This window comes from Pogona vitticeps, chromosome 5 (assembly GCF_051106095.1).
Source record: "Pogona vitticeps strain Pit_001003342236 chromosome 5, PviZW2.1, whole genome shotgun sequence".
Taxonomy (NCBI): Eukaryota; Metazoa; Chordata; class Lepidosauria; order Squamata; family Agamidae; genus Pogona; species Pogona vitticeps.
The window spans coordinates 158540495-158553617 of NC_135787.1; the positions used below are offsets into that span (position 1 = coordinate 158540495).

Here is a 13123-nt window from a genome sequence, read left to right on the forward strand (position 1 = left end):
TTACTGAAATATATCTTATAGAATATATTTTAGTATTATTTTGGATTTTAATCTAAAATTATTTAAAACATTGTTCATAAAATATTATTTACTGTTGTTAAATTATCCAGTATTATTTGGATTTCAGCTCACAGCATCAATATGCATGTTAAGTAGTGTAGTATAGTAGTAGAAAAAATATTTTTATTTTACCTGTAATATCATTGTCTTCAATGCTGCCCTCAACTGATCCAATTGAATAGTTAGCTGGACTGATTGGAGGGCTGGAAGTAAAGCTTGCATAGCCTATGGATGAGTTGATTTCAAAATAATCATGGCTGTGGTTTAATCGGTGAAATTCAAAAGCCGATACTATTGATGTACGTTGCTTTGGCTGGAAAAGAGAAGTGAGTTGACATGTAAACATTCTAATGTTTTTTCTGCCTCAAAGATTCATCATCACCTCTGAGGATCTTTTTTTAAAAAATCACCAATTCAAGCATCTTAGTGTCTTCTGTTATGTTAATTATGTGCACAAAACTCCTAGGATTTTTCTATTAATCCATAAGGAAAGGTATAGAAAGACAGATAGAAGTGTTAGATAAAACACTGTATCATCAACAAAATTTTGGCATACCAACAGAAATCTTAGAAGATACCAAAATATCCAAATGATAGTACCATATTTGCCAGAGTATAAGATAACTTTTTTGGCCCAAAAAACATGGCTCCAAATGGGGGGGGGGTGTCTTATACGCCAGGTGCACTTCAGTTGGGCCAGGAAGGAGCCGCCACCGCCATTGACTGATGCGGGGCCATGCCAGTTGGGAGGAAGGCAGGTGGCCAGGCAGGTGGGCAGTCTGGACGGACGGAGGGAAGCAGAGCTGGCCATGCCTGAGCAGCCAGAGCCTGCCACTGGAGAGCCACTTCCCCTCCTCCTCCTCCTCCTCCTCCTCCTCCTCCTCCGCTGCCACCATCCACCCGCCCACTTCCCCTCCTCCTTGCCCTCCTCACTGCTGAGCCAGCTGCCCGCTCACCTGCCCGCCGCTGGAGAGCCACTTCCCCTCCTCCTCCTCTGCTGCCGCTGCCCGCCTGGCAGCTTCCCCTCCTCCTCGCCCTCCTTGCCACTGAGCCAGCTGCCCGCTCGCCCGCCTGCTGCCAGAGAGCCGCTTCCCCTCCTCCTCCTCCTCCTCCTCCTCCTCCACTGCCGCCGCCTGCCTGGCCGCTTCCCCTCCTCCTCACCCTCCTCGGGTCTTGTCGCCGGCCATGAACTTCCAAGGCAGGCCTGGGTATAGCTCCGGGCAGCTGCTACCAGCACCGCAGCAGAGCCATCCACTCTATATTTTGAGTGGAAATGTTGGGGGGTCATCTTATATGCCCAGTCGTCTTATACGCCAGCAAATACGGTATTTTCTCAAACAATTCTGGAGAGAAAACATTCCACTCTTGACTCAATGACATCATATTAATATGAAGACAATCAAGATCCATGACAGAATGTAACCAAACACAGTCATTTACATTCTATAACACATAACAGTATATCACAGATCCAAAGCAAATAGATTCAAAGCATCTTACGCTCAACATCTGAAATGAGCAATAGCAATTCAGATATATGATCTGTGCTAAAGGAACATTGGTGCACGGCAATCAGAATCCCCTGATTTAGCCTGTATTTCAGAATACGTTTCACTATCCTTTGTCCAAGACTTAGAGAAATGTACATTATATGCATGGAGGAATGGAGGAAAAAGTCTGAGACAGTCAACAGAGGGACTCCACTTTTAAAATTCAGACAATTACGTTTTATGAGTAAGTGGAACAAAGGTCAATTAATTTTGTCCAAATTCCAGATTCATTCATAGCAATCAGTTCCCAGATATTTTGATGTACAGTATCATGGCATTTATTAATTATTTGATTAATATACTACTTGTCTCTTCATTCTCAAGGTAATATACAATAAATCTATATAAAATAATGCAAATGAACATGCAAACAAAATTGTAATAAAAGAGGGAAGGTTACTAAAATCAAAGTGTAGTTTAATCATTTTTTAAAAAACGCTCATAATTTTTTTCTAGCCATATAAATACCAATAATAAGGGTGCAAATGCACAGTTGTTATTTCAGAATAGCAATGTATGCATCTATCTCTCAAGGGCATTTTGAATTTGAATAAGATGTCTCTCAAATTTGTATACCAATATGAGACACAAGCCTCTAATTGTTATAATATTAACTATAACAAAATAACTAAGAATCCAAATTTATCATATAGTGCCATATAATACAGTTTAGTATAATATAATGTAATGCAACACTATGCAACAGAGCACAGCACAGCATCATATAATATAGGACATTAGCGCAAAGTTGCTCAATTGAGTGGTCCAGAGGAATTATTCACTCCTGGGCTGTTAGAGTCTTCCAAAAGAGAAAAAGCCAAAATTCTAGAGGGCCAGCAGTGGAGATATGACACATGATTCCATTGTTTAAAAATTACACAGATTGAGTTCCATCATAGAGGGCTCTTTCTTGCTGAAGATAGAAGCAATGTTACTGTTGCTGATCCATAATATGGGAGAGTATATGTGGAAGAAGTTTTTGAGATACTTAACCCAAGAAAGATCACATGAGACATTAAGTAGTAATCAGTTCATGCTCCTTTATAACTGTACATTTCCTCTGAATAAGATGTTAGTTCTAAAACATGCCCCTCCAATACTGCTACAACTGCTGCAACACTTCCTTCCTTCCTTCCTTCCTTCCTTCCTTCCTCCCTCCCTCCCTCCCTCCCTCCCTCCCTCCCTTCCTTCCTTCCTTCCTTCCTTCCTTCCTTCCTTCCTTCCTTCCTTCCTTCCTTCCTTCCTTCCTTCCTTCCTTCCTTCCTTCCTTCCTTCCTTCCTTCCTTCCTTCCTTCCTTCCTTCCTTCCTTCCTTCCTTCCTTCCTTCCTTCATTCATTCATTCATTCATTCATTCATTCATTCATTCATTCATTCATTCATTCATTCATAAATACTGAAAAGAGTGCCCTCGAAGAATAACATCCTACTGAATTTAATGGGAAACTAACCATTGACTTCAGTTATAGCCAGACATTGAATTAGTAATTAACAAATCCAAGAGCATTGCTATTAAATGTTCTGTATCCATCTGTTGACAATTCCATGATGAAAATAGCATTTAAAAGTTCTTGCCAATTAACTATCACACAACAGCTTGCTCTAACAATAATTCTACTGCATCTCTGTCTTTGTGCTTACCAGCCATCAAACAGAAAAAATAGCTATGACAGAAAGGGTCAAATGCCTAAAACAGTGAGGTAGGGAGAAAGAGGAAATGAAATATCCTTTAGAGATGAGTCAAGAGGAACTGTACATTTATAAAGGAGCATGAACAGAAAGCCCAAAGGAAAATGCTGTAACTAATGAAAAATATATCATATGAAATAAATTACATGTAGTGAGAAAAAAACATTATGGTTGTTGTGGGGTTTTTTTGCTCTTTGGCCATGTTCTGAAGGTTGTTCTTCCTAACATTTCACCAGTCTCTATGGCCGGCATCGTCAGAGGACATCACTCTGTGCTCTGGTGTAGTCTGCTTGGGAGTTGAGTATTTATGGCTGTGAAATGGGCTTTTGTCCTTTTCTGGAGATGGGTGATTAGTGTGTCTTGTTGTGGGTGTATTGTTGTGATAAGGAGGAGAGATTATCTGTCACTGTGATTGATGGGTGTCATTAGCTGGTCTTTTGTGTGTAGTGATCCCTGGTCCTTGTGGCTGGGTAGAGTTCGTTGACCTTTTGCACACTGTATTTTTCAGAGCTGAGAGCCAAGTTTTGTTGAGTTTCAAACTTTCCTCTTTTTTGTTGAAGTTCTGCTGGTGCTTGTGGATTTCAATGGCTTTCCTGTGCAGTCTGACGTAATGATTGCTGGTGTTGTCCAGTATTTCAGTATTTTGAAATAGAATTTCATGTCCAGCTTGTTTTAGGGCATGTTCAGCTACTGCAGATTTTCCGGGTTGTGTTAGTCTGCAGTGTCTCTCATGTTCTTTGATTCTGGTGTGGATGCTTTGGTTTGTGGTTCCAATATATACCTGGCCACAACTGCAAGGTATCCAGTATACTCCTGCAGTGGTGAGGGGGGGCCCTTCTGTCCTTTGCTGTCCGTAACATTTGTTGTATTTTTATGGGGGGCTTTAATACTGTTTGTAGGTTGTGTTTTTTCAAAGGTTTCCCCATGCGGTCCATGACCCCTTTGATATATGGCAGAAATGCTTTATTTGTGGGTGGCTATTTTTTCTTCTTCAGTTTGGTGATGTTTTCTTGGTTTGATAGCTCTTGTGATTTCATTTTTGGAGTAGCCATTTGCCTGTAGGGCCCAATTCAGATGGTCTTCTTCTTCCTCTTGGCCTATTGCTCTTCAGTTTATGAGAGTTCATTTGCTTTCACTTCTGCACAATCTGATTGACTATGATCCTGATTTCTGCCTCCATGATGTACATCTTTATGACAGATGCACCATTGTAATGTAATCAAATAATTTTTATAGAAATCAGAATTTGGAGGAGATTGATGAAGGCAAAAAAGAAATAATGGCATAGAATGAAGCGGTACGTGGGAAACTGGGTGATGGACACTAACAAAACAATGTAAAAATTGCATTTCAAATGAAAGAAAAAATTATCTTAAAAAGCAGCATGTATTTTGATAAGTAAGTTTTTTTGAGGGCTAATTAAAATCAAAGTCACAAAATTGTCTTAGCTTTATTCTCTGGCAATAATTTTTTTAAACAGTAGAACAATACACTATTAGTAGATATTAATTTCTTCAGATTCAAACAAAATAAATTTCTAGATATCAGTGGTAGATAGAGATTTCAGTCCAGTGTTTTTAAATTATTCATATCAAAGCAGTTTTAATCTAATGGTAAACAAAATGATTAATCTCCCCCCTCAACTAATCTGCAACATAATTCTATTTCTGACCACCCACCTGAGGTCGTATAACTTTCACTATATTTTTCAGTGCAGTATCTGGTGATGGAGGAGAGCAGTCAGGTGTTGGGCCTGTTGAACTGTTTCTATGGTTACTGGTACCTGGTGCAATAATTGCTACTTGAGGTGCATTATCTGTGAATAAAAATAGCATTGCAGTGATTACAACATTGTATAGCATATAAGTTTAGAAACCAGAAGTTTAGAAACTGAATGTTTTAGTTACCCTTTTTGCTTTGTTTGCTTTTTAAACAGAGATATTAACTTTTAAAATTAAGTATGGCATTAAATCAGAGTTATTAATAAGCATCCCAGTCTAACAAGGTTATGCACATGCAGAAATGTGGTTGTATGTCTGGATCGTCCTTCAAGGCACAATTTACACAAAGGTATGCAAAAAGTGGGAGAGAATATTTCCACATTCATTATTAAGCAATATAGAAATAATGCTGCAATTTTGTGCATAACATTTGAATGAAACATTGGCATTCATAGCTACAGTACCGTTTCCCCAAAAATAAGACCTAACGTGAAAATAAGCCCTAGTATGATTCTTCAGGATGCTCATAATACCCTCAAAATAAACCCTAGTTAAATGAAACCCCACCCTCCACTATTATGCAGGAACCAGAAGAAGATGGCATGACTGTAGAATAAAACATCCCCTGAAAATAAGCCCTACTGCATTTTTGGAGCAAAAGTTAATTTAAGACTCTGACTTATTTTTGGGGAAACACGGTAGGCTTTTTCTGGGGTGAGCTAAGGTTATATTGTTACCAAGATCCACTGAGGGACCAATGTCATAAAAACTGTGGTATTTGTCTGGTGAGATAAATCTTGAATGTACAGCTGCACAAATTAATCACAGGTTATTTTAGAGTCAATTACGTTAGTTTCTGTCCTTATCCAAGTTCAATAAATGTGCAAAACTAATAGCTAACCTAGAAAAATCCCATTAAGAAGAAAAATACATTATGTTTTTTCCCATGTGCATTCAATTTTTTCTTTGAAAATATATTCATATATCACGCTTTAAACAGTCATATAGGAAGAGCTCTGTATCTAAACACAGATGGTGTGGATTAGTGATAGTTGCTAGATAATGTTTCAACCCTCATAATATATAAGGTTGCCATCTAAATATTCTCCGTACAATACAGCCATTCAGAGATACAAATCCATTCAGTCTTCCTCTGTCTGAATAATCTCCACTGTTCAACTTGATCACAGTAAGTATTTTGTATATTTAAGAACTTGTGCCTCAGTTTATATGTTGTATTTTCTTTTTGTGTTGTACCTCTTTTAATAGCAGAATCAAAGGCTGGAACTATCTTGACTGTTACTGATCTTATAGCCTGGTTATGTTTGGCCTGACAACAAGATAACAAGTCATTTAAATTTAAAAAAAAGTAAATGGTCAGCCTCAACATCAGAAAATCAATCTATGCTTTATAGATTACAGCAAAGCCATTGATCACAAAGAAAAAAAACCCAAACAAACAAAAATAAAAACTTAGGGGCTGGATAGAAGAAATGAGTGTGTCTCAACACTTGATTATTCTGATGCATAATGTATTCAAGAAACTATGGATCAATACAATGGTCTTCTATAGTTACAGATGTCGGGCAAGAGTACTTTACTGCCACATCTATTCAATCTGTGAATATGAATATGAATACAAATACCCCTGCACAGGTGAAGACAACAAGGGTCCAGCCCCATGGGGCCAGACGGATAACTCACTGATCCGCTGCTGCCATGGACTCAGTGCTCCTGTCCTATCGCTCCGGATCTTGCGATTGCCAAGCGACTCTTCGACCTGGCAGGAAGGCTTGTTGTCCCTTCTCCTGCGAGGAGCGGCTAGCCAATAGCAAGATCCAGAGCGATCAGACAGGAGCATGGAGCCTGCGGCGGCAGCAGATTGTTGAGTGGACCTTCCACCTCCGTGGGGCTGGACCCTCGTTATCTCCACCTGTGTGGGAGTATTCGTATTCATATATGAATGCAAATAACCCATCTCTAATTACCTCTTTGAGGATATTTTTGATTATCATGTACAGATGTGGAAGCTCAATAGGAAAAAGCTGAGGAAAGTTGAGGAAAATAATCAATTCATTTGAAATGAGGTGTTGAGGAGAACTTTATAAATACCATGGACAGACAGAAAGGCAAATAAACGAATGCTAGAACAAATTATGCCTGAATTCTCATTATGACTACACTCAGGCCATTGTTCTCTCAACATGAAAAAGCAGGACTCCTTTGAAAAGACAAGGATGCTGGGGAAAGTTAAAGGCACAAGGAAAAGAGGAATGCCAAATATCAGATGGTTTGACTCAATAAAATAAGCAATAGTCTTGAGTTTGTGACAGATGCACAGAATTCTTAACTGCAAGAGGTCATTCGTTCATACTGCTGCTGCTAGAAGTGACTTAACATCACACAACAACATGCTGAGAATCGGCACGAGGTACCCCCTCATTTTGTTACAAAATGAATGAGTTGCTATATCAATAAGACAGTATTTTCTTTAATCTAATGGTTGATTAGAAAATTATTTTATTGTAAATGCCAGGTAGTTATCATTTTAGTGATATCATTATCTAGCTAGCATCTATGTTGCCTGAGATTAAGTCCTATACATTTTCAATGAATGATTGATTTCTTCACTAAAACCTCACAAAGGTTGACTACATTGCTATAAACAAAGGAGAATAATGTCTATACTAGATCACAATAAATTCACACATAACCTAGATTTTGACCTTACACAGGTCAGTCTGGCTACCACAAAAATTGGAATTCATTCCAGAAGCTGGATTTATAGCACAAATAGTCACACTAAAAGCTATATATATATACATATAATATTTCATTGTTCAAAGGAGGTGTGACTGAGTCAGACCCTTTTTCTTTCAGGGCATGGGCTTCTTGACACTGAAGACTAATGGGAACACACAGGAAGCTGCCTTATACTGAGTCAGATTGCTGGTTTATTAAAATACATCGATATACAACAGAATGATATTTATGCTTCCAAACTCCCAGAGCATCATTATTATACCATATTACCACAAATATCAGCCAGAACATCTAACTAGTATGATGTTCAATGAAAAACCAAAATTATTGCAGAGAAAAAAGAAGACCAATTCTTCAACTCAACTGAGTTACAATGAGAAAAACATGTATATCTATTAATGTTCAAATTTAATCTAGCCCTCAAAAAAATAAATGAATGTTTGTCAGGCATGAGGGAGGAAAGTACTCTGTTGTCCACTTTGTTAAATGAATAGACTCTTTTCACTTAGCTATCACTACAGTCTTTAAAACTTTACAGGACAACTCTTTCAAAATAGAGATTACTGGCAACTAACATTTTTGTAGAGATCAATATGTTCTGAATCTTTTCTTTCAATATAAGATTAGTCAATTGAACCAGAACTGTCAGAAAGTCAAACGACAATAGAAACACCAGCAATTATTGCTATTGCAGCATATTATCTTTTTCCAAAAGTGGTTAAAGAACATTCCTACCAAATGTGCATAAAATTAAGTGCTTCATTTCACAGGAGCTGAATCTGATGCCATATATCAGACAGCTTGGACAATAAACCATGTTGTGGGAATTAATGTTATGCTAGCAATATTCAGACAGATACACATTTCTTCAAATACCATTACAATATAGAACAACTTAGAGTTACCTTTATAAAACATCTGGCAGTGCTAAGCAAGGGGGCAGGGCTGGCAGTGGATCAGGAGGTTTATCACATCGCCCTTGGTTGCGCTGGAGACGAGACTGAGAAAAGTTGAGCCTTCCTCGCTGGCCTTGCCTGCCTGCGGACCAAAAGTGGGAGAGAAAGCCAGTGCCTTCTCTCCCTGCCACTGCAGCATGTTGGCCAGCAACAGCTGGCTCATTGTTCCTGCCCCCTCACCTCTGCTGAGAACAGCATTTAGCCATTCATGTATCATGTATGTCAAATACAGTCATGGCCAAAAATATTGGCAATCTTGCAATTCTGTCAGAAAATGAAACTGTTATCTCAGAAAATTGTTGCAGTGGCTAATGTTTTCGTACTCACATGTTCATTTCTTTGGTTTGCGTTGGAACAACACACACACACACACACAAAACGGAAAAGAAAAGTCAAGAAAAGTCAAATCCCACACAGAAATCTAAAAATGCACTGGCCGAAATTATTGGCACCCTGTCTAAATTGTAAGAAAGAATTGCTTTTGAAGCACGTGATGCTCCTTTAATTTGTATTTACACACACATGTCACAAGTAAGAGGTGTAGGAAATATAGTAATCACACTTGCAACCAGTTAAGAGGGAGAAAAGGCAACTCAACCTTTGTGTTGTGTGTGACACTGGGCATGGAGAAAAGAATGAAGTGTAAAGAGTTGTCTGTGGATTTGAGAGAAAAAATTGTGGAAAAACATCAACAATCTCAAGGCTACAAGTCCATCTCCAGAGATCTTAATGTTCCTGTGTCCACTGTGTGCAATATCATCCAGACGTTGACAGCCCATGGCACTGTAGCTAACTTCCCTGGATGTGGACAGAAGATCCAAATTACTGAAAAATTACAACAAAGAGTTGTTGAAATGGTGGATACAGAACCCAGATTAACTTCAAACAAATTCAAGCTGATCTTCAGACACAGGGTACAACAGTGTCAGCTCATAATATCAGTCTCCATCTGAATGAAAAGGGATGCTATGGAAGGAGACCCAGGAGGACACCACTGCTGACACAAGGCATAAAAAAGCAAGATTGGAGTATACCAAAACTTATGTGACAAAACCACGATCTTTCTGGGAGAATATACTGTGGACAGATGAGACAAAAGTAGAGCTTTTTGGTCATCATGGCACTGTTTACAGAAAAAGAAATGAGGCATTCAAAGAAAAGAAAAGTCCCTACAGTCATAAATGGTGGAGGCTCAAAGATGTTTTGGGGTTGCTTTGCTGCTTCTGGCACTGGATGCCTTGACTGTGTGAACGGTATCATGAAATCTGATGATTACCAAATAATTTTGGGGTGCAATGTAGTGCAACATAGAGCTGCGTCTCCCCCAGAGGTCATGGGTCTTCCAGCAGGACAATGACCCAAAATACACTTCAAAAAGCACTCAGAAATGGTTACAAAGTGCTGGAGAGTTCTGAAATGGCCAACAATGAGTCCAGATCTGAATCCTATAGAACACCTGTGGAGAGATCTCAAAACAGCAGTTGGGAGAAGGCATCCTTCAAATCTGAAGACCCTGGAGAAGTTTGCAAAAGAAGAGTAGTCCAGAATTCCAGTAGAGAGGTATAAGAAACTCATTCATGGTTACAGGAAACAATTGATTTCAGTTATTTTTTTCCAAAGGGGGTGCGACCAAATATTAAGTTAAGGGTGCCAATAATTTCGGCCAGTGTATTTTTGGGTTTCTGTGTAGGATTGTACCAGATTTGACTTTTCTCCTCTGTTTTGTTGTTGTTGTTGTTGTTCCAGCAAACCAAAGAAATGAACATGTGAGTACCAAAACATTTGCAACTGCAACAATTTTCTGAGAGAAGGGTTGCATTTTCTGACAGAATTGCAAGGATGCCAATATTTTTGCCCATGGCTGTAAATGCCTGATTGAGGCCCTCATCAGAGGAATTAGCCTGCTACACTCCACAAAGGCACAAGAGGAGGAAGGGAAAGTGCTGAGGCATTGTCACTTGCCACATTTCGGAGACCCCTACGGTTGCTCTCGCCCATTCCTTGTGGTCGCTGCCTCAGACCATTCCTTCCCACCCCGCTCCTGCAAGGGCAGGGAGGCAGCAGGGCCATGGGGGTGTTCAACAAGGCTGGGAAGCAAGCACTGGCGAAGGGTTCAGCTTGGGGAAAGCAGGCACCTTTCTAGTGGTGCCCTGTTCCACAGTCCTGGAAGCCACCTCAGCTTGCGCTACCTGACTCCTCAGGGCTCCATACATCCCTGTCCTAAACATACGTACTGAGATGAAAGACTCCATTGATGGCGAGCTGGGCTTCCTACTACAGCTGCTTTGGGTTTGACTGCAAGCTTTTAGCCAAATGCCTCAGGACTCTCTAGATGAGACTCACAATGCAGACAAGCCCACAATATTTTGAAATTAAAAAAGCAGTTCCATCATTCCCATTAATATTGTAGTATATAAGTACAAGTTTGTCGATCCAAATACAACTTATTCATTTATTATACAACAGTTTTTTCCCTTCAGTCCTCAAAAATGTGTAAAATATATGATGTGGTCCTCATACTGAAAAGTTTGGAGACCCGTGTTTTAGAGAGTAGCAAGGATATATGGCTAGATGACATATAGTCTAGCCTCTTAAAACCAATATCAATGTCCATGATTTTAACAACAAAAGTAAGTAATTATTTCCCCATTTTGAGAAATGATCATTGGGCCTAACAATAAAGGAAGAAATAGGATGGCACATTAGCCCATTGCAAATCTAGCACAGTGCTTATGTTTCCTGTATTTCCCATCATCTTTCAGTTCCCTGCTGTGGACATAAAGCATTTACTGATTCCTCAAAGCTGTCAGCTGTTTAGCATTTATAGGATATTACTACATGTATTGTATACTATGTTCATTATATATTAACAGTATGATATCATAAGGTATAACAACAACTACATCTACCTGTCTTTGAGGAATGTCCTCTTGTTATTTCTAAAGAACACGGTTTCTTCGTAACTGTTGTATCCAGAAAATCACAGAGATCATTCTCATTTTCTACAGGAAATGCCTCAGAAGAGGCAGATGGCACTGCTTCCAGTGTATAACTCCTCTTCTTTGGAAATGATTCCTGAAAGATAGAAATGAAATTGTGCAATCAAGATAGCCTTGCTGAAGAAGGGGGGATAGGAATGCTGTAATAACAGTTTTAAAATGTATAGATTTATGTAAGACATTCATTTTTCAAGTAATTCCATAAAAAAAAAAATTCCCTCAAGAAAAAGTGCATCATAAATATAGCAAGCTAATTTCTGGAGGCATTAGAGTAAGTTCTTGTAGCAAAGGCAAACAAACAAAAACAAAAACCTAAAATTAGGTTTCCATATATAATTATCATCAATATTGTTTTTTCAACATATCTACATACACAGTGCTTTATAAAATTCTGTAAACAAAGATCACTGCTGCAGGGAGTCAAATACACTGTAAATCTTGACCATTGGGTAAATTATGGGTAGAGAGGGAAATAAAACTATTTTAGCATCAATTTCCATGTTCCCCATACCCAAGTAAATCTTTTTCAATATTGGCAGTTTAGAAAACTTGTTTCTCCACCCAGAGCTTGGAAATAAAAGTAATCAAATACAGTCTCAAGTCTTCAAAAGTAGTTAATTACTAATATGATTCTAAAAGTAACTTTCCCATTTCTTAAAAGAAAAAAGTATAACTTTTTAGTTTCTTTTTTTATCTTAAAGTTGTAAACTAAAATAGTGTCTGGTACAAAATACACCATCCTGTCTATTTCCTGTTGATTCAGTAGCGCAACAAAGCAGCAACTGAACCATGAAATATTCCTCTTTCACCATTTAGTGATTCTATATACCTGTCACTATAAAAGCAACTTTTTAATTGCTATAAATTTGCAACACCATTAACTGGTATTTTTCCAGCTATTCCATGTAAAGAATAAAGGGATCTCAAGTTAAAGTACAGTATAACATAGTTATGAGTTAGTTGCTAGAAAGGTATAAATATCAAGTAATTTGTTATTTGTAGTTATTTATTTCCAGGCTCTGTTCCCAGCTGATGTAAAAAAAAACTTCTGCACATTGATGGCTATAACACATTTTCAAGAAGTTATTCCCTTACAACTGAGTAATACACTTGAAAATCAAATCCTGACTTTCATTACAATCTAATTTTAGCCAATTAGAGATGATTCAGCCTTCACTCTCTATAAATTAGTCTCAGTGTCAGAGATGTCTAGGGTTATAAGAAGAATAAAGATATACACATTTTGGATATCATTTGCTTGGCACTAAAAACCTGTAAGAAATTCCTGCTTAGATTTAGATAACAAAAGCCTACAAAGTATGCTCTTAGAAGTGAAAGTGCTATCATTAATAGTGTGCTATTAATTCAAATAGTCATGACATTTCAG

At 38.4% G+C, this 13123-nt stretch overlaps 1 protein-coding gene across 9 annotated transcripts in view; it reads right to left on the bottom strand.

The window, feature by feature from the left end:
* Positions 1-13123, bottom strand: part of ANKS1B (ankyrin repeat and sterile alpha motif domain containing 1B) — a 456219-nt gene that overhangs the window by 341383 nt on the left and 101713 nt on the right. For all 9 annotated transcript variants that reach the window (XM_078376055.1, XM_073000243.2, XM_020803323.3 and 6 more), the window contains 3 exons: positions 11647-11812; positions 4977-5113; positions 193-373 (listed from right to left, as the gene is read on the bottom strand). In XM_078376055.1, coding sequence (XP_078232181.1) covers positions 193-373; positions 4977-5113; positions 11647-11812 — 484 coding nt within the window. The remainder of the gene's footprint in view (positions 1-192; positions 374-4976; positions 5114-11646; positions 11813-13123) is intronic.